At 61.8% G+C, this 19,085-nt stretch overlaps 1 protein-coding gene across 10 annotated transcripts in view; it reads left to right on the top strand.

Annotated features, from left to right (window-relative positions):
- The window catches only part of ANK1 (ankyrin 1), a 55,198-nt gene extending 36,697 nt beyond the window's left edge, over nucleotides 1-18,501 (top strand). For 5 of the 10 annotated variants that reach the window (XM_064472738.1, XM_064472735.1, XM_064472732.1 and 2 more), the window contains 27 exons: nucleotides 719-916; nucleotides 1,117-1,215; nucleotides 1,617-1,715; nucleotides 2,009-2,107; nucleotides 2,212-2,304; nucleotides 2,499-2,571; nucleotides 2,970-2,993; nucleotides 3,900-4,002; nucleotides 4,291-4,438; nucleotides 4,660-4,757; nucleotides 4,843-5,067; nucleotides 5,455-5,609; nucleotides 5,787-5,998; nucleotides 6,126-6,330; nucleotides 6,518-6,614; nucleotides 6,980-7,208; nucleotides 7,392-7,517; nucleotides 7,605-7,724; nucleotides 7,944-8,028; nucleotides 8,171-8,284; nucleotides 8,886-9,017; nucleotides 9,197-9,343; nucleotides 11,077-11,629; nucleotides 12,271-12,529; nucleotides 13,846-13,929; nucleotides 14,187-14,354; nucleotides 16,229-18,501. In XM_064472738.1, coding sequence (XP_064328808.1) covers nucleotides 719-916; nucleotides 1,117-1,215; nucleotides 1,617-1,715; nucleotides 2,009-2,107; nucleotides 2,212-2,304; nucleotides 2,499-2,571; nucleotides 2,970-2,993; nucleotides 3,900-4,002; nucleotides 4,291-4,438; nucleotides 4,660-4,757; nucleotides 4,843-5,067; nucleotides 5,455-5,609; nucleotides 5,787-5,998; nucleotides 6,126-6,330; nucleotides 6,518-6,614; nucleotides 6,980-7,208; nucleotides 7,392-7,517; nucleotides 7,605-7,724; nucleotides 7,944-8,028; nucleotides 8,171-8,284; nucleotides 8,886-9,017; nucleotides 9,197-9,343; nucleotides 11,077-11,629; nucleotides 12,271-12,529; nucleotides 13,846-13,929; nucleotides 14,187-14,354; nucleotides 16,229-16,255 — 3,972 coding nt within the window. In that variant the 3' untranslated portion in view covers nucleotides 16,256-18,501. The other 5 variants (XM_064472734.1, XM_064472741.1, XM_064472733.1 and 2 more) reach the window with 5 other exon arrangements.
- The last annotated feature ends 584 nt before the right edge of the window (nucleotides 18,502-19,085 follow it).

Here is a 19,085-nt window from a genome sequence, read left to right as displayed (position 1 = left end):
TGAGCGTCACCCCAGTCTGCCTGAGCATGGGGAGCATCTCCCCAGAGAGTGGCCCAGCAGCCTCGGTTTCTGCATTGTTTGCAGAGCTGCATCCTCAGAACAGACAAGTGGCTGCTGGTGCCGGCCCTCCCCATCTGGCACTCCCCTCTCCCCCTGCACAGGCTGCCGGCAGGCTTGCTGGGCTGGCATCGGGAGCAGCCGTAGCAGTGCCAATCCCCCGCTGCTCTGCGTCACTGACAGCCTGCCTGTCACCCCAGGCGGAGGGTGTCTGCCAGCTGCTTTGCTCCTTCAGTGTGGCAGCAAAGGCAGTGCTCAAGGCCGTGCAGTCTCTGCCTGAATACTAATCCTGCATATTGTGAGTTTTGCTCCACACCTCAGCCAGACACGTACTGGGAGGTGTCTGTCTGCCCTGGCCTCTCACAACTCCAGGTGGCTGAATACTGCTGCAGAAATTCGTGTGTGGAAAACTCCAGGACAGCCAATACCAGTCAAACCTGAAGCCGGGTGGTCTTTGAAACCCTTGTGCTGACCTGGCTGGAAGAGTGGGGTTTGGCCTCAGCATCAGGGCTAGTTGCTGTCAGGGAGGTGGTTCGGGATCCCTGAGCTCTGGAGGTGTCAAGGAAGGGCAGGCCTGGTCTGGAGAGGCAAGGGGGCACCTTCTGTCCCTGCTGGTCTGCTCGCCAGGGCTGAGCACTGCAATGAGCCTCTCTCCCTGCAGAACGGGTACACCCCCCTGCACATTGCGGCCAAGCAGAACCAGATGGAGGTGGCCAGCAGCTTGCTGCAGTATGGAGCTTCTGCAAATGCGGCGTCTGCGCAAGGAGTCACTCCCCTACACCTGGCTTCCCAGGAGGGGCACGCAGACATGGTGGCACTGCTTTTCTCCAAAGAAGCCAATGGCAACCTAGGCAACAAGGTAAGTTGTCCCGGCATGCCCTGCCAGGCTGGAGGTGAACACCCTGGCAGGGAGTAGCAGACAGGGTGGTAGTCCCAGCCCCAGTGCCTCCCTGCATTTGGGCAGCAGTGTGCTGGCCAACAGCACGGCGTTGGTCAGTTTGCCAGGTTGGCATTGCAGTGATGGCATTGCCACTGTGCTGAGACCTCCGTTGTTTGCAGAGTGGCCTGACTCCTCTCCATCTCGTGGCGCAAGAGGGGCATGTGCCGGTTGCTGATGTTCTGGTGAAACACGGAGTCACAGTGGATGCAACGACCAGGGTAAAGTAGTGCATTGACCATGGCTGTGGTGAAAAACATGTTGGGGAGCTACCTCTAGGCCTGCTCCAGGAGGAGCATTGCTTTTCTTTTTCTTTGTGCAAGAGTCTCCCCTCTCGCAAGCATCCCTACCATCTTGTTGGTGTCCTGGGGACTTTTCTTCCTCTTCCCCCCACCTCCCTGGAGGAATGATTCTTGCCTGTTCCCACAGCTCACCCCTGTACCCCCGGGAACACCGTGGTGTGGTCTGCAGCATGCCCTCTGCCCTGGTCCTGGGCTCTCAGGCAGCACCCGCACACATGCCCCATCCTTCATCCATGGGGGCTTGCCCATGGGATGAGCATACCCAAGCCAGAAGGGCAGGAAGCGCCGAGGGCAGGCTGAGACCTGATCTCTTCTTTCAGATGGGCTATACCCCGCTGCACGTGGCCAGCCACTATGGGAACATCAAGCTGGTGAAGTTTTTGCTGCAGCACCAGGCTGATGTCAATGCCAAAACTAAGGTACAGAGTTGTCCTGTGCTCCAAGGACCTGTCTGCCCTGGGCAATACCATGCAGGTTGATGGGGAAGGCTTAGCCTCCCTCCCTGCTTCCACTTCTCCCCCCAGCATTGCTCCAAGCCCTCCTGTCTCCATGGCTGGAAGCTGCTGTAGTCTATCTACAGCCCTGGGCAAATGCTGGGTAAAGAGGCAGCCGCCCTCGTGCTCCAGGCACGAAGCACAGTGTGAGGCTGGGGACATTTCTGGGGCAGCAGACTGCCAGAACTGATGGCAGCACCTTCTGTCCTCCCCTGCAGCTGGGCTACACCCCTCTGCACCAGGCGGCACAGCAGGGCCACACGGACGTTGTGACACTGCTGCTGAAGCACGGTGCCTCTCCCAATGAGATCAGCACAGTGAGTATAGCACTTGCCCACAGCTCCTCACCCCATGGCAAGCTCAGGTGCCTGCCCAGGCGTCCCTGTGGCTGCTGCTGACCGAGTCCTTCCTCCCTGCACAGAACGGCACGACTCCCCTGGCCATCGCAAAGCGGCTCGGCTATATTTCCGTCACAGACGTGCTCAAGATCGTCACAGAGGAAACCGACATCCCGGTGAGCCCCTGGCGACGGGGACCGTGCCCTGAGGAGGAGGGCTGGGGCTGGGAGCCGCCAGGCAGAGGTCCCCTGAGGGCAGCTGGGCAGGGCCAGCGCTGACAGCCGGGTGCCTGGCCCAGGCGTGAGGAGGGGGCTGCAGGTGGCTGCACAGTGAAGGGCTGGCCTCCTCTGACTCCTCTCTGCTCCCGCAGTCAGTCAGCGACAAGCACCGCATGAGCTTCCCGGAGACTGTAGATGAGATTCTGGATGTGTCAGAGGATGAAGGTGAGGGGCCGGAGTGGGTTGCACCATCCCAGCGATCTGCCGGCTGGGCCAGTGTGGCAGGAAGCAGCCCCGTGGACAGGCACTGGTGCTCCTGCCAGCCAGGGTGGGGGAGTTGTGTGGCCCCACAGCGGTCTTGTGGAGAGGACAAGGGGAGCCCACCAGACTCCTGGGGTGGCACCTCCTGACTCGGGTTCTTCCCTGTGCTGTGCAGGAGGGATATGCCTGGACCTCTCCATGGTCCCATGCCCCAGGGACAGTGTGCAGAGAGCCCTTGGGCGTGCAGAGCCTCCCACCGTGCCCTACTCTGCAGGGTGGTACCAGCTCCCAGCCGCGCAGCAGCTGGTCTGCTCCTGCTCACCCCCACCAAGACCTCACCTTTGCCTCTTCTTACTTTGCAGGCACCGCTCATGTCACAGTAATGGGTATGAAATGTGTCCCCCTGCCCTAGCTCAATGGCCCATCTCACCCCATGGCCACTAACCATCCGCACGCCACATCCATCCGCTGAGCCTCGCTGCTGGGCTGGTGCTATCCAGCGCAGGCCCTGCCACCCTGCCCATCTGTGTCCATGCTGCTTGCTGTGGTGTGACTGCATGAATGGGGCCGTGTCCCCGCGGCGGGGGAGCCCTGGCTCCCTGTTGGCCCCAGGCTCTGTCCCTGGTAGGCGGAGGAGCCCGATTCTGTGCCCAGCTCCAGTGCCCCTCCACAACTGCCCCGTCTCGTCCTGGCCAGGGCAGGGATGAACCTGAGTGCTCAAGGGTCTCCGTGCTGCTGTGGTCTCCTCCCCATCACTGGGGCCCTCGCCCTGCTTTGGGAGGTGCTGGACTCCCTCCCATAGGGCACTGCAGAGAGCCGAAACCCGGTGAACTCCTTAGCAGGTGTTAATTGGGCCAGCCGGCAGCGCTGGCTGGGCTTGTGCCTATGAGGGGGGTGCACAGACGCACTCGGCAGTGTTAGGGTGTCCTTCCCACATCCCCAGCCCTGCCTACGCTCCTGTCCCCAGCATCCAACAGCAGGGTGTCCCCAGCAGGCTCTGTTCTGTGCTTAGGGCTGTGGGAAAGGTGTCAGCTAGCAGCTGAGGCTCCTGTCAGCTACCACAGCTCCTGTCCCACTGACCCACAGCACGGGCCTTGCCCCTGCCAGCAGACCCCATCTGGCAGAGGGCAAAGCCACCCCGTGGCTGGCTGAGACCAGGGGACGAGTGTGTGTGGCCAGCAGTGGGAGCAGTGATGGGCTCCAACCCTGAGGAGGGATGGGGGCAAGGGCTGGACATCTGTGCTCCCTTGTCCTTCTGCCTCTCTGCGTGCTGAGCCAGCTCTCGGTTTCAGAGGAGGAGCTGATGGCACCAAAGTCCAGGACACCTGATCCCAGGGACCAGGAGGGCAAGAGGGAGATGCTGGAGTTTGAGATCGTGACGACACTGGAGCAAACGTAAGAGGCACTGGATGGTGGGGAGGGAGCAGGTACAGGGCATGGGGCCAGCCTGGTGCTAGGCTGGGATGCCAGCGGGGCAGGGACAGCTCTGGGCAGGGAGTGGATCCCTCAGCCCCCACCGGCTAGCACAGCAGGCAAAGCTAGCTGGGATTGCTCCTGCACCAGGACATGGGTTCGCTGCTGAGTGTGTCTTTGTCCAGCGGACCCGGGACTCCCTGGGAACGGCCGGGGGCTGAGGGGCCCAGACCTGCCACTTCAGTGGCTGTCACTGCTCTCTCCTGCCAGGGTGGAGTCTCCAGCTATCCTGCAGGTCCCCTGTGTCCCACCTGAGACTGTGGTGACCAGAGCGGAGGAGACTGAGCAGGTAGGGCCTGTGGAGACAGAAGCTGAGCAAGTCAGCCTGCTGCATGCACCCTCGGTGTCCCCACAGGAGGTGAGCATGAGACACAGCCTGCCACGGCCCCCCAGGCATTCCCTGCCAGGGGGATCCCCACCCCCCATCACCACACAGTCAAAACGTGGCATGGGTGGTGGGGATGGACCCGGTGGTTTGGGACTGCCCAGGGACGGCTGTGAGACCGTGGAGGAGTGGGCAGGTACAGCACCCCCAAATAGGACCCTGTGCCCATGGGGGCTCTTCCCTGCCTTACACAGCCCTCCAAGGAGTTCGACGAGGACTCCCTGATCCCCAGCAGCCCCGCCACTGAGACCTCGGATAACATCAGCCCAGTGGCCAGCCCTGTGCACACAGGGTGAGTGCCCAGCCTGTGCGGCATGTGCACACTCTGCGCATGAGCTGGCCGCAGGGTGCCCACCTGCCCATACCTCCACCTCCAGGTTCCTGGTGAGCTTCATGGTGGATGCGCGCGGCGGGTCCATGCGGGGCAGCCGGCACCACGGACTACGTGTGGTCATCCCGCCCCGTGCCTGCGCTGCACCGACCCGCATCACCTGCCGCCTGGTGAAGCCCCAAAAGCTGCCTGCACCCCCACCACTGGCCGAGGAGGAGGGTCTGGCCAGCCGGATCATCGCCCTGGGGCCCGCTGGTGCCCAGTTCCTCAGGTGAGCACAGCTGGGAACAGAGCAGATGGGGCTTCCCGCACCGGGGCCATCCCTCAGGACTGGGGATGGATCTGGGCTCCTCTGGAGTCTCTGCCAGCTGGGGCAAGACCTGTGCTCATCTCTGCTTCTGGGGGTCTGGTGCAGGAGAGATCCCACCTCCGGCCAAATGCAGCATGTTTCTGGAGTGGGTCATTCCAGCATAACAGAGCAGTGGCTGTGCTGTGGTCGGAAAAGCTCTGACCAGCACAGTCCTGCCATGCACAGAGCCCTGTTTCCTCCTCCGGCAGCTGTACGGCACGGGCAGGTGCTCTGCCCAGCACCACCTTGCTGCCTGCATGTCCCAGCAGCAGCGTGTGGGTGCAAGCACCCTTCCTGTGCTGTCTGCAGCCCCGTCATTGTGGAGATCCCGCACTTTGCCTCGTATGGGCGTGGAGACCGTGAGCTGGTGGTGTTGCGCAGCGAGAATGGCTCTGTCTGGAAGGAGCATCGCAACCGCTATGAGGAGAGCTACATGGACCAGCTGCTCAACGGCATGGATGAGGGTGAGCATGCCAGGCAGGTGGGGGCTCGGCACCATGCGGCTCCCCACAGGCAAGACTGCGGCCAGCCCGGGTGGTGGGATGGGGCTGAGCATGGCATGGCCGGTGCAGCTCGGGAGGGCGGTGGATGACAGCTGTGGGCTTGGTGTGCGAGCCTTGATGGCTGTGCTGCCCTTGCAGAGATGGAGAGCCAGGAGGAGCTGGACAAGAAGAGGGTCTGCCGCATCATCACCACTGACTTCCCGCTCTACTTCGTGGTCATGTCCCGGATTTGCCAGGACTGCGATATGATCGGCCCCGAGGGAGGGTGTTTGAAAAGCACACTGGTGCCCATGGTACAGGCCACCTTCCCAGACACTGCTGTCACCAAGAGAGTGAGGCTGGCCCTGCAGGTGAGCCCTGGAGAGCCTGGCCCAGGGCCCAGCTGGGCTCCTGCAGGCAGGGGTAGGAAGCAGGCCCAGGCTGTGCCCCAGCCCAGGGGAAAAACAGCCCTGATGCCCATGGTTGTGCTACCTGCAGGCGCAGCCCGTGCCTGATGAGCTGGTGACTAAGCTGCTGGGGAACCAGGCAACCTTCAGCCCCATCGTCACGGTGGAGCCACGCCGGAGGAAGTTCCACCGCCCCATTGGCCTCCGCATCCCACTGCCACCATCCTGGAAGGACAATCCCCGAGACAGCGGCGAGGGTGACACCACCAGCCTGCGCCTGCTCTGCAGTGTGATCGGTGAGGCTGGCAACCCCTGCTGTGCAGGCAAGCACGGTCTCTGGTGGGGGCAGGCTGGGCCGCCTCAGTGGGATGCAACTCCTGGGAGCTAACGAGAGGTCACAGCAGTGGAGAGAGCAAATCCCCGGGGGATGCAGACCCCAGGCTTATGGAAAGGCAGTGTTCTCACCCTTGCTTTCTGCTGCAGGAGGGACGGCCCAAGCCCAGTGGGAAGACATAACAGGCACTACGAAGCTGGTCTATGAAAATGAGTGTGCTAACTTTACGACCAATGTGTCTGCCAGGTGAGTCCTGGGCGAGCATGTGCTCATCTGGGGACATCTGCTTCTCCTTGGGCCCTCTTGGGGTGCAGCCTCCTGCCCCCGTGCTTATTGCAGTGCTGCCCCATTCCCATGTGCGGGGCAGTTGCCTCCAGCCTTGAGACCCCCATGCTGCCTTGGCACCTGTCAGGAAACAACACAACTGGGTGTGCAGAGGCAAGAGGCCGTTCTTTGTGCTTGGGTGTGTCCCCATCATGGATAGGGCTGCTCCTGTACCCAGAGCTCTTGGGGCACGCTCTGTGGTGCAGTTTGCTGTTGGGGCGGGGGGCAGCTCTCCGGGTGCCCCTGGGAAACGTGCCCAGCAGCGCCCCGACCCAGCCCTCCCACAGGTTCTGGCTGGCCGACTGCCCGCGCACAGCCGAGGCCGTGCACTTTGCCACAATGCTGTACAAGGAGCTGGCGGCCGTGCCCTACATGGCCAAATTCGTGGTGTTTGCCAAGATGAATGATGCACGGGAAGGCCGGCTGCGCTGCTACTGCATGACTGATGACAAGGTTGACAAGACGTTGGAGCAGCATGAAAACTTCACTGAGGTGGCCCGTAGCAGGGACATTGAGGTTAGTTCCCAGCAGCATGCGTGGGGGACTGCAGGGAAAAGGCTGCCCAAGCGAGGGGAGACTAATGCCAGTGGAGGGACCTGGCCCTGGCCCTGGGGAGAAGAGTCGGGGTTACCTGCCCTGTCCAGGGGCAGGAGAAGCAGCTCTGTGCAGTGTCTGAGCCTGTTTTCCCCTCCCTGCCAGGTGGTAGAAGGGATGCCTTTGCATGTCGAGCTCTCAGGAAACCTGGTGCCTGTCAAGAAGGCCACTCAGCCCCGCACCTTCCTCTTCCAGTCCTTCCGGGAAAATCGCCTCGCCATCCCCATCAAGGTAACGGCAGGGTGCAGGGCTGGGCTGCAGCTGGGGCCCCTGCGCCTGCCCTGCGCCAGGCTGCCTAACCGGGCTCTCGGTGCTCAGGTTCGGGACAGCAGCCGGGAAGCCAGCGGCTCCCTGTCTTTCCTGCGTAAGGCCATGAAATATGAGGACCTCCAGCATGTGCTCTGCCACCTGAACATCAGCATACCACCCTGCGCCAAGGTCAGTGCTGGGTCTCTGGCACCTCTGGGAGGGGGCATGGGGGGGTCCATCCCTCCCCCTGGTGCAAGAGACAGCCCTCGCTGTCAGCTTTTCTTCCTCAGCTGCTCCATGTGGCCATGCCGTGCCACTCTGGGGCTGCGGGAGAAGCAGTGGTGCCAGGGCAGAGCTGCTGCCCTCTTTTCAAGCCAATGACTGCTTGGCTTGTCCACACTCTCACAGGGAAGCGGCACCGAGGAGCGGAGGAGGACACTGACGCCGTTATCTCTGAGGGAGCGATACAGCATCCTAAGTGAGACCAGTTTCGGTACGCAGCCTGCTGGGACTGTTCATGGCAGCTTCCCTTTCTCTGAGGGTTTCCTTGGCCCTGCCTGCGGGGCAGTGCCATCCCTACAGGGCTGCAAGACCCACACAGCCAGCACCCCTTTCCCCTTTCCACACTGGTGCAGGGTCCCATGCAGCTGAAGCTGTGACCCCTTCTCCTCCAGGCTCTCTGAGCAGCACGGACAAGACAGACCAGAAGATGGTCGACATAGCAGAACAGCTGGGCCTCAGCTGGGCTGGTGAGTCCATACCTGATGGCTCTGAGGCTGCACAAAGCTCCTTGGAAAGCTGACACTTAGGAAGGCTAGAAACATGCAGCATGGTGGAGTGAATATGCTTTACACTGTCCGGGGAGCTGGACTGGTTGGTGTGCGTGCAGGCAGTGTGCACTAGCACCTCTGGCAGGCTGGCCTAGCCTCCCAGCAGCTCTGCTAAACTGTGGGCATACCGTGGCATTGAGCTGAACCGTCTTGCAGCTGTGCATGCATTCACACGCGCGTGCACAGGTACCAGGCTACGGGTTTGTTCTGTCATACGTATTGCTGCTGCTCTTGGAGGCCCCGCGCTGTCGTTGCAGCCACACACCCAATGGCAGTACCCGCGCTTCTCCTTAGCGTGAGATGCTGCTATGCTGGTCACAGCCAGCCTGGGCAGAGGGGCTTCAGCCTCTGCCCTGTCCCAGCCCCTGCTCCTGCATGTTCTGCTGTGTTCAGCTGTATGTGATGGAGGGTCACTGTGCTGGTTCTAGCCGAGCCCTTCACAACATCTCTAGCCTTTTTGGCTCGGGAGCCGGTGGTGGGCGCCGGAGGGTGCGATGCTGACATGTGGTGTCTCCCCCAGAGCTGGCCCGTGAGCTGCAGTTTGGGGTGGATGACATCAACAGGATACGTGTGGAGAACCCCAACTCCCTGCTGGAGCAGAGCGTAGCCTTACTTAACCTCTGGGTCAGCCGCGAGGGCAAGAGCGTCAAGAGTGAGTACCTGCGGTGCCCTGTTACAGGCGTGGAGGTGGCAGGGCTGGCTGCGCAGAGCAGCACGCGTGTGCTCGCGGGTCAGCGGCTGGTTCATGTACACCTGCCCACCTGGAGGGTGTCTGGGGCCTGGCTGTGTTCCCCCAGTGACCAGTTTGCTGACACTGCCTTCCCCCTGCAGTCGAGAATCTGTACACAGCGCTGAGGAACATTGACCGCAGTGAGATTGTCAACACGCTGGAGGGCTCTGGCCGACAGAGCCGCAGCCTGAAGGGCAGCTGGCGCTACATGGACAGAGACTACTCCCTCTCGCCGTCCCAGATGAATGGTGAGTCCCAGCTTCTGGCAGGGACCGCAGGAGGGCCCCAGGCGCAGTGTCCACGCAGACAGATCGGAGCTGATATCTTGTCTGACTAGGGTGCGCCGGTGGCCCGCTGGGAGCTCAGTGGGCACAAGGCGTTGCTGACAGATGTAGCCTCTTCGCTGGGGCTTATGCTGCGGTAAGCTTGGCCCTGCCATACTGCCTTCTCAGAAGCTCTCCAGGTGGGGCAGACACGTGTTCCTTACCCCGATATGCCAGCGAGAAGTGCTCCTGGCTGTGTGAGCTGAGCCGTGGCCAGAGAGCTCACAGAGACGTGGCTGTCCGGCTGTGGTGGTGCACCAGGGCTGGGTCCCAGGCGGAGCATGCCTGGGTGCAGGGACCCAGCCGGGGTCAGCTGCAGCGTGGGCTGTCAGGGACCCGGTGCACCAGGCAAAGACAGGGCTTTGTGCTGCTGCAGCCTTGTATTGTGGTGCTGCCTGTGCAGCACTGGCTCATTGCTCTCTCCCTCTCTCCCTCTCCCCTTGTTCTGCTCTCTCAAACATGCCACCTAGCGCCGTCAGGTGTGGGCACTCCTGTGGGTCACTTCTTGTCACCTCTCTCCTCTGAGCTCATCCTGGCCTCTCCTTCTCTCATCTTCCTCCACTGCCTGTCTCCACTGTCTCCACCTCAGCTGAGCCCTCCAGGAGCCACGTCCTGCTCCAGCGACTGCATGTCACCAGGGACTGCCGCTCTCATGGCTGCTGTGCTTGCAGGCGGCCACCCCAGCCCTTCTCCTCCTGCACTGACCTGCGCTCCTTCTCTCGCTGGCCCTGCACTGCTTGCCCCCCGCACCAGGCACCCACGCAGGGGAGAGGTGCCCTTTCTGTGCTGGGGGTCCCAGCTGTTCCCCGTGCCTCAGCTGTGGTTAGCAATCCCTGGCTGCCTGGGGAGCAGAAACACTCATAGAGTCATTAAGGTTGGAAGAGACCTCTAAGATCATCAAGTCCAATGTTCTCTCAAAGGCGTCTCTCAAAGGCTTCGCTGCTGATCTCTGGGGGTATGGAAGAGAGGCTAGTGGCTCAGAGCTGAACAAGGCTGAGCAAAGCCACCTGCGAGGGTGGGAGTGCCTGGCTTGGCTGCAGTCTGTATCAGTGTGCCTGGGCTGTGCACGTGACCCCAATGAGGATGTGACAACAGCTTGTAGCCCCAGAGACACCGACAGGGTTGTGGGGTCGTGGCTGCATCCCCGCAGGGCCCTGGGGTTGCGTGACATGTACCAGGGCCATCCTTCCTGGCTCATGGTACTACTTCCAGCCTGTTCCTCTGTGCTGTGGAGAGGGCTTGACTTTGGGAGTCGGTGCCTGTCAGACCTGAACGCCAGGCTGATGGCCAGCCAGCTGATGCTGGATGGGGGCTGTGGGCAGGGACCCGGGGGTTGACAGAGCAGGGTACCAAAGAGGGCACTGTGTCCTGCAGTGTGGATGGGGCATCATGTGGACCCCAGGCCAGTCCTCCCTGCAGGGAGTGAACCAGCCCCAGGACTCAAAGGGAGGCATGGCAGCACTTGCAGGGACTGTGCAAAGGCAGCAGCTGCTGTGAGTGCAGCCCTGCTCAGCGCGACTGCTGGGGTCAGTGGCATGACCATTGCTGTCCTTGGGGCAGGCACCCTCCTGGAGGCTGTTTCCCTTCTCGTCCCACTGTGCTTGTGCGTGCGTGCGTGAGACGGCTGCTGGAGATGTTGCCTCTGTCTGCCCATATAGGTTACGCTTCGCTGCAGGACGAGCTGCTGTCCCCCGCCTCCCTGCATTACACGCTGCCATCCCCGCTGCGTGCCGACCAGTACTGGAATGAGGTGGCCATCATGGATGCTATCCCCATGGCTGCCACAGAGCAGGATGCCCTGATGGAGATGTCCGACATACAGGTGTGGTCCTCGGGGCTCACCCCCTCGCTGGTGACTGCTGAGGACTCCTCTCTGGAGTGCAGCAAGGCCGAGGACTCGGATGCCACAAGCGAAGGCCGGTTCCCAGGGCAGCTTCTGGCAGACACGCATGGCCCAGACCACATGGGCTCTATGGACCTGGTTGAGGATGATACAGTGGACTCAGATGCCATGAATGGCTTGATTGACCTTCTAGAGCAGGAGGAGGGGCAGAGGCCAGAGGGGAAGATGTCAGCCGGTGATCGCCAGCCCGGGACTAGGGAGCAGGACCCAGAGAGTGAAGTCTCTTTTGTTTCAGTGCAGCAGAAGGTGCAAGCCAGGATCACAGCATCACCTACCATTAGCCACGTCACGGAGAAGAGCACAGACAGGTAGTGTGGCCTGGGGCACTGAGGTGGCCATGGGAGGGGAGCAGAACTGCTTCGCCAGCTATTGCCCTGTGCTGGGCCAGCTGCAATAATCTCCCAGCTTTGCTTGCTTCTCTGCTGGTCTCCAGCTGTGGAGCCCAGGCATCCCCAGCAGACGGTGCAGTGGCTTGGGCCGAGTGCCTTGCACCTCTCTGGAGATGCTCTGGGGGGGCTCCTTGCAGAGCTCCTGGGAGGGACGGCAGGCCCTGCATGTAGGTTGTGCTTACTGGAGCCATCTCAGCCTGGGCTGCATCCTCCAGTGTCCTCAGTGGCATCGGTCCCGTGAGGTCCCTGGCAGAGCCCAGTGATGCTCCACAGCGTTGCCTTAGACCCTCACAGCCAGGCTGCGAGGCTGTGGGGTGGGCAGGGAGGGAGCATGGCAGGGCGGAGGTCTGCGCCCTTTGTGCATCTGCATTTTGTGCTGCTTGTGCCGGGCTCCCAGCAGTGCCGTGAGCTGGGGAGCCCAGTACCTGGTGGGGTGCAGGCTGCACCAGCGTGCCTGCCGGAGGTAGGCTGGTGCTTAGGGTGCAGCACTCCATGGCAAAGCTGACTGCCTTTCTCTCTCTGTCTCTCTCTCCCTGTCCCTGTCCCTCTCCGGTGCCCAGGCTGAGGGACTGGAATGCAGAAGGCTCCTTTATCTCCTGCCTACAGGACCTGACAGCGGGCTCCTGGCAGGAGGGGGTCACCCGAAGGCTGCTCCCAACGCACACCGTGGCCTCCAGGGCACAGGGCCAGGAGCAAGAGCAGGTCCTGGTGCCGGCCGTGGAGCTGATGCAGGTCAGCTCCACAGAGGACAGCGACTGGCAGCCCCAGCACCCCACGGGCAGCTGGTGGGAGGAGGCAGACAGCCGCTTCTTTGGGCAGGTGAGGGTAAAAGCAGGGAGACCCGGCCCCACAGGAGGTGGAGACCCTATGGATAGCCCTTTTCTGAGCCTGCTACAAGCCCAGCTGGGCAAACTGAGTGCAAGCAGAGGCACAAGCCTCCTGGCACACTCCCTGCCCCTGGGGGTGCCTCCGAGCCCAGAATAGCCTGCTGTGCTTGATACCTGAGCTGAGTTCTCGCTCTCCATTTATAACCCAGCCAGCCTCCCTGCCTGCTTCCTTATTGAGTATCTGCCCTGGCCGCTGGCCCAACAGCCTGCTGAAGCCAGAAATAGAGCTGGTCTGGGGGCCGGGCTGGGCGGTGGGCATCCTGCCATGGCCACAAGGTGCCGGCAGGTACGAGGTGAGGGCAAGCACCTTTCCCTGGCCAGGGCACGCACAGCCATCCCAGCAGCACGGCCTTGCTCAGAGGTGGTTGCTCAGCTCTGTAGTGCACGTCTCCCGAGTCACGTGCCATTCTAGCAATGCCCCGAACCCCTGGCTCCTGCCTGGGGCTTCATTCGTCCCGTGACAGAGGACTGCGCGCTGCCCTCCTGCTGCAGCCTGGAAGACAGGTTGTTGGCGAGCTGACAGAGCAGGGGGACAGGGCTGTCCTGGTTACCGCCTGGCTGGGGACGGGTGGTACTGTCGCAGTCCTGGCCCCATGACTTTGACAGAAGCTGTGAGCGCAAAGGACGCCCCACCTGCCCGCTCCCTTCTCGCCGCCCACAGCCAGCTGAGCTGCGGCAGCTAGGGTTACAGCGATCTTCCCGCAGAGCCAGGGCACCGCACCAGGCAGGCTGCAGACCCGCAGGGCTGCTCCTGCCCCGGGAGCTTTGCCTGTCCCAGCTGGATAGCATGGCCGGGCTCTGAGCGGGGGACTCAGCCCTGTGGGGCACGCGCGCAGCTGCGCGGGCTGAGGCAGGATGTGGGCTTTCCTGGCCCAGCTGCTGATCGCCCTGGTGCTGCTGGCCTTCTTCCTGGTCAGCTGCCAGAACGTCATGCACATCGTCAGGGGCTCTGTCCGCTTCCTGCTCAAACATGCCCACCGCGAGCTGGACAAGGAGCTCGGGGAGAGCCAGGGGCTGGCGGATGACGAGGAGGCTCCCTCCACCAGGGTCGTCCGCCGGCGCGTCCTTGTGAAGGTAATGAGCAGGGAGCTGAGACACCAGCCCCGGGGCAGATGCAGAGGAGAGCAGTGAAGGGATGGGGCAGGGTAGGAGACAGGCTGTGGGGTGCATGTCAGGTATACTGTTCTGCCTGCAAAGGGGCTCCCCTTGCCCCCCTGAAATGCCCTGATGTCCCTCTTGTCACTGCAGGGGGACGAAGTCCTTCATCTCCCTGGAGAGCAGGTGACTGAGGAGCAGTTCACAGATGATCAAGGGAATATCATCACCAAGAAGGTGAGTGATCAAGGGCATGCCACAGCGTTTCTCCTCTCCCCTCTGCCTGGCTGCCCTACTTCTCCCTGCAGCCCAGGGGCCCATGCAGGGCACCCACATCCCACCAACTTTGGTTATGGTCATGGCACTTCTCTGGCAAGACCCTGTCCATGGGACAGAGGCTGCACGGCACGTGCGGTTGAGGGCCAGGCTGGGCAAGGAGTGGGGCATGGTGTCTGGGGGCTAGCTGTGATGCCCAGCCGTGTGGGTTTCCACAGGTCATCCGGAAGGTGGTGCGTCAGCTGAGCCCTGGTGACACAGATGACAGGCAGGCACAAGAACAGCTGATTCTGGAGGGCTCCCTGCAGGACCCCCAAGACCTGGAGGCTGAGGACGCTCACTTAATGAAATACTCCATCCTGCACCGGGACAGTCTGGGGGCCAAGGTACAGAGTGGCTTATAGCCCTGCCTTGCAGGCACCCTGCCTGCGGCCAGCAGCCAGCACCGCCTCTGTAGGACTCGTGGGCTCTGGGGCTCCGCTACCTTCTATCCTTTCTTCTGCCCTGCTCTCCTCTCCTGTCTCCCCTCTAAGGCTTCCAGGGGCAGTTCTTGCCCACTGCACCTGTCTTGCTTGGTGTCTTCTGCCAACTGACTCTGCCTTTCCCTCTCCTGTCCTCTTCTGTATGTCTGTCTGTTCACCTGGGTGATGTCCTGCTTCCTGCCCCTGCGGCTTCCTCAGGAGGAGGTGCAAGTGCGTGTCCCGAAACTGGAGGTCTCCGGGGGCAGGATGGGGGCTCAGATAGTGAAACGAGCCAGCCTGAAAAGGGGGAAGCAGTGACCCCTCAAATGGCCTCTTTTGAGGTAACCTCACCTTTGCTCTTCCTTCTACCCAGCTCCCTGTGCTGCTGCCTGCACTGAGCTGCTGGTCACGCACACCCTTCTCGGGTGTAACAGGGCTGTGCCCAGCTCTCAGCCTGCAGAGAGGGGTTGCTGTGCTGCAGCAAAGTGCTGAGGGTGGGCAGCGGCCTGCCCCTGGGTGCAATGGGCACAGGGTGCCCCGCTCTGCAGCGATGCTCCAGCCAGCTGCTGGCACTGGGTCAGCCTCTGTGCCAGGGGCTGCTACTGCGGTCACAGCATCCTGGTACTCAGGGTAATGGTCCCCACTGACAGGGATACGGGGTTGTTACTCCTGGTTATGCTGGCCAGAGGGATGATCTCTGTCCAAAACTGCTCCAGGGAGTGGATAGCATTTGCCTGGGATCTGAGCAGAGCTGCCCCCTTCGTCCACGAGCACTAGCTGTGCAGCCTTGTGGCAGGCGCCTTGGAGCCTGGCACCCCCGCCTCCCCTTCCCACGGGGTGCAGCCAGGCACCGGCAGAGCCGTGAGCCACGTTGAGGGGTGTCACACCTCTCCCGGGCCATGGCCGGAGCCCCCGCTCGCAGCGCTCCTGCGGGGACGTGCTTGCGGGGCGCTGCCAGCCACGCACGCGGCACGAGAGGGCGGCAGCGAGGGCCGCTGGAGCCGCTGCGGCCGGGAGAGGCAGGACGCTGCCGGTGGACATCGGGGTGCAGGAGCGTGATGCTCGTAGGGGTTTAGGGCAGGGGACCTGTCTTTGGCCCAGGACGCTTCTGTTGATCCTCAGTGTGAGCACTGGATCGTCCCTTGAGTCTTGTGCAATCCCTGCTTCCCCCGCCATCCCTGCTGAGTGCGACTAGACCCGGCTCAAGGCACGCTTGGACCCAGCTGCGTCATTGTTCTCTGCATGCTCACTGCTGGGCTGGCAGTGCAGCATTTGGGGGAAGGTGCTGCATGCACGCCCCCCCCCCCCCCCCCCCCAGCTGCCAGGCACTGCCTGAGCCAGGGAGGAGGCTGCCACGCTGGGGCAGTCGGTCCTCTGGCATCTGCTGTACATGCATGGCTGTGTCTGTCTGTCTGTCCTACTTCTTCTCTCCACTGTGTTAGTGGGCTGTCTGTGGGTGCATGACGGTCAAGAGGCTTGTGTTTGTGGACATATGTGCATGCAGGCCGTGGCCCCACACCTCCTGCCTGCTCCACTCCCCAGACAGGCCCTGGCTCTGCCTGGCTCTGGGGCAGTGCTCCTGCTGTTTTCCGTCACGTGCAGAAGCAGCCCAGGGTGTGCATTAGGAATGTATAGGAATGTATGGGGTCTTTCCCACGGAGCAGGAAGGGTGCGTGTGGGACAACCACACGGTGCAGAAGGGGCTGCGACTGCCACATACCTGGCTGCCGCCACCCTTTCTCCTGGCTGTGCCACCTTGAATGCCTGGTAACCCCACCTCTGTCTCCTTGTCTCTCCAGGATCTCACCTCGACACCAAACCACTGAACTCCACACATGTTCTGACACATACCTGAGAAGAGAGGAAAGCAAAGAGTGGAGGGGAGCAGGGCTGGCTGTACATGTTTCTATAGGCTATGGCATGATTTCTATATGAGACATACTTACCGTCCTATCCGCATGACTGACTGACTGCAAGACGCATGAGCTACAGTACTTAAAACTGACGGAGGGGCCTCCGTCCCTGCCCCGCTGCTGCCAGGAGCCCAGAGACAGCAGCACGCACCAGGGGCATCCTCTCAGCTCCTCTGGGAGGGAAGAGCTGGGCTGGCAGAAACCGAGAGGGAAGAAGCCTCCACCCTCATGTGACCGAGTGTGTAAATGCATCCTCACACCTGCGCTCTGGCTGCAAGAGGGAGGCTGGGGCAGCACGGCACTGCTCACCATGGAAGGAGAGGGGCTCGACCCCCCATCGCCCGTGCTGCCTCTGCTGGACTTGCTTCTCATCCCACTCAGTGAGTGTTGGGTTATGGGGAGGACAGCAGTTGCCAGGGAGTGTGTGAGCTGAGGGTTGCGGGCAGCACAGCTGCCCTGGGCAGAGGGGCTGGTGCAGGGCTGCCCTTCCTCTCCCCGGCACGTGCGATGTCTCCTGCCAGGGCAGGGCTCTGGGCTGAGCACTGAGCTCGTTGCTTGTGTTGAAAGTGTAAACTGTACAGCAATCAGCCTTGTGTATATGAACCAATAAATACTATGCAAACCCCTAGGGACACTCTAGCAGTATGTACAAAGCACTAACAGCTCTGCTCCCAAATACCTCTTCAGGCTGCAGGACGGGCAAAACCTTTGGAGTACGTGAGCAGCTCTGGTGAATGGAGCTGGGAGACTATAGGACTAAAAGGGCAGCAGACTGCCCCTGCCCTGTGCCCCTCTGGCAGAGCTTGATCCCTTCCTGGCCTGAAGAGAGGGGCCCACAGGTGCAGTCCCATGGGTCTGTCCATAGTGCAAGCCCCAGTTTGTGTTGGCTCCAGCTCGGGTGAAGCTGTGGGCCTGCGCTGAGGTGCTTGGGGCCCAGGGACGATGGGTAGTGAGACAGAGCAGGGGATGCTTGTGCCACACACGGGGTTGTGCCTAGCTCTACTCAGCACAATATCTGCTCAGGAGATGAGCCAGGAGCTGGCAGAAGCCAGCAGCCCTGCACTACGCATCCCATGCAAGGGCTTTGCAGGGTCCCCTGGCCCCCCTGCAAGGGCACAAATGAGCATAGCCCATTGACCCCGTGGATGCTGACCCTCCCAGGACCAAACCCAGAGATGTGGGGGGCTGCTCTCCCGGTGGCTGCGCTTTGGCCAGGGGAAATGCCCTGCTGCAGCACCCTGGACCAAGCAGTCACCCTGGGAGCTAGGACAGCCCCGGGGCCAGCTGCTCCAGCAGGAGAGCAGTGAAGGGCAGAGCTGCCTGGGCAACTCTGAGGGGTGCAGTAGGTTGAATCTGCTGCAATACTTGACCCCAGGAGGGCTGGATGCAGGTAGTGGCAGTAGGTCCCAGGTCCCCGACTCTGTCCTTTACCTAACCAACGTGGGGGCCTGGTCTTTGTAGCACAGTGGTGTGGGGACCCCCTGCTCTTTTCCCTGGAGGTGGCCACGAACCTGTTTCACAGGCCCTGAGTTTGCTCTCTGTGGCCATGTGCAGAACGAGCCCACCTCCAGCATCAGGCTGGTGGCCCTGGCAAGGCAGCCCTGTGGTTGCGCATCTGCCAGGACACCCCTGGCTCCTCTGCAGTTGGGAAGAAGCCTAACTGCAGCGAAGCTAAATGACCCAGCTTAGCCTTGGAGAGCAAAACAACCCCTCCTCCACCCCCACCCCAAAGTTGAGCCATATAGGCACAGACTCTCCAACCATCACCCTTACTGTGTACAATAACCTTCCTAGACCCACTGCGACAGCTGACTCCGTAGCATCACTGTAGAGTTGTGTGTGGGTCCTGTGCTTTGGCCTTGTAACGCCTTAGGGAATGTGCTGTGCTGCAACCGTGCCAGGCACCTGCAGTGACATTGCTTTGCGCTCGGATTGCTCGTAGAGCTGGTAGGGGGAGGCTGCACCTGACATTGAGCCTAGAGAATGCTGCAGTCTGCACACTAGAAGCTTTTTAGAAGTTTTAAAATTACTTTTATTTCCTTTTTTTAATTGTTATGGAAACAAGCCTTTTGGATCTCCCTGTCTTAGCCCCTGATGTATAGATCATTTCCCTGTACACCAGCTACCAGACTATGAATTAATAAAGAAACCAACACAGACCGTGTCTCACCTCTGCTTTTCCAAGGGCGCAGGGAGGCTGAGGCTCTGGCGTGAGTGGCTGGGTGGGGTTCCCCTCCGCCCGAACCCTGCTGCCAGGAGGGCGGGGGTGGCCGTGGGGGCTGACAGGTCTTTGTGCTCTGCCATTCCTGGGGGAGGCCGGGGGATGCAGAAACCCGCACGTCCCTGCACAGGTCTCAGGGCTGACCTGGCAGCAACCTCTCCCTGGCCGGGTGGGGAAGGGTCCGCCTGGGGCGTCAGTGGGGGGGAATCCCCCAGCTGCACCGCTGGCAGCAGCAGTGCTATGCCCCACCACGGGGCGCCGCTGAGAGCCCCACCCGGTGCTAGCCGGTGACCCCACGTCCCGGCCCCGCATCCCACACCCTGTATCCCTCCCCCTGCCTGGCGCTGTCCATCGCCCGTCCCGTCCCCACGTCCCGCCGCATCCCGATCCCGACCCTGCATCCCGATCCCACACCCCTCCCGCCGCTGTCCATTGCCTGCCCCGTCCCGTCTCCGCCACGTGCCAATCCCGCACCCCACACTCAGTATCCCACGTCCCGCCCATCGCTGTCCACCGCCCGCT

Source organism: Phalacrocorax carbo, chromosome 24 (assembly GCF_963921805.1).
Source record: "Phalacrocorax carbo chromosome 24, bPhaCar2.1, whole genome shotgun sequence".
Classification (NCBI taxonomy): Eukaryota; Metazoa; Chordata; class Aves; order Suliformes; family Phalacrocoracidae; genus Phalacrocorax; species Phalacrocorax carbo.
This window is presented reverse-complemented; position numbering and strand designations above follow the sequence as displayed.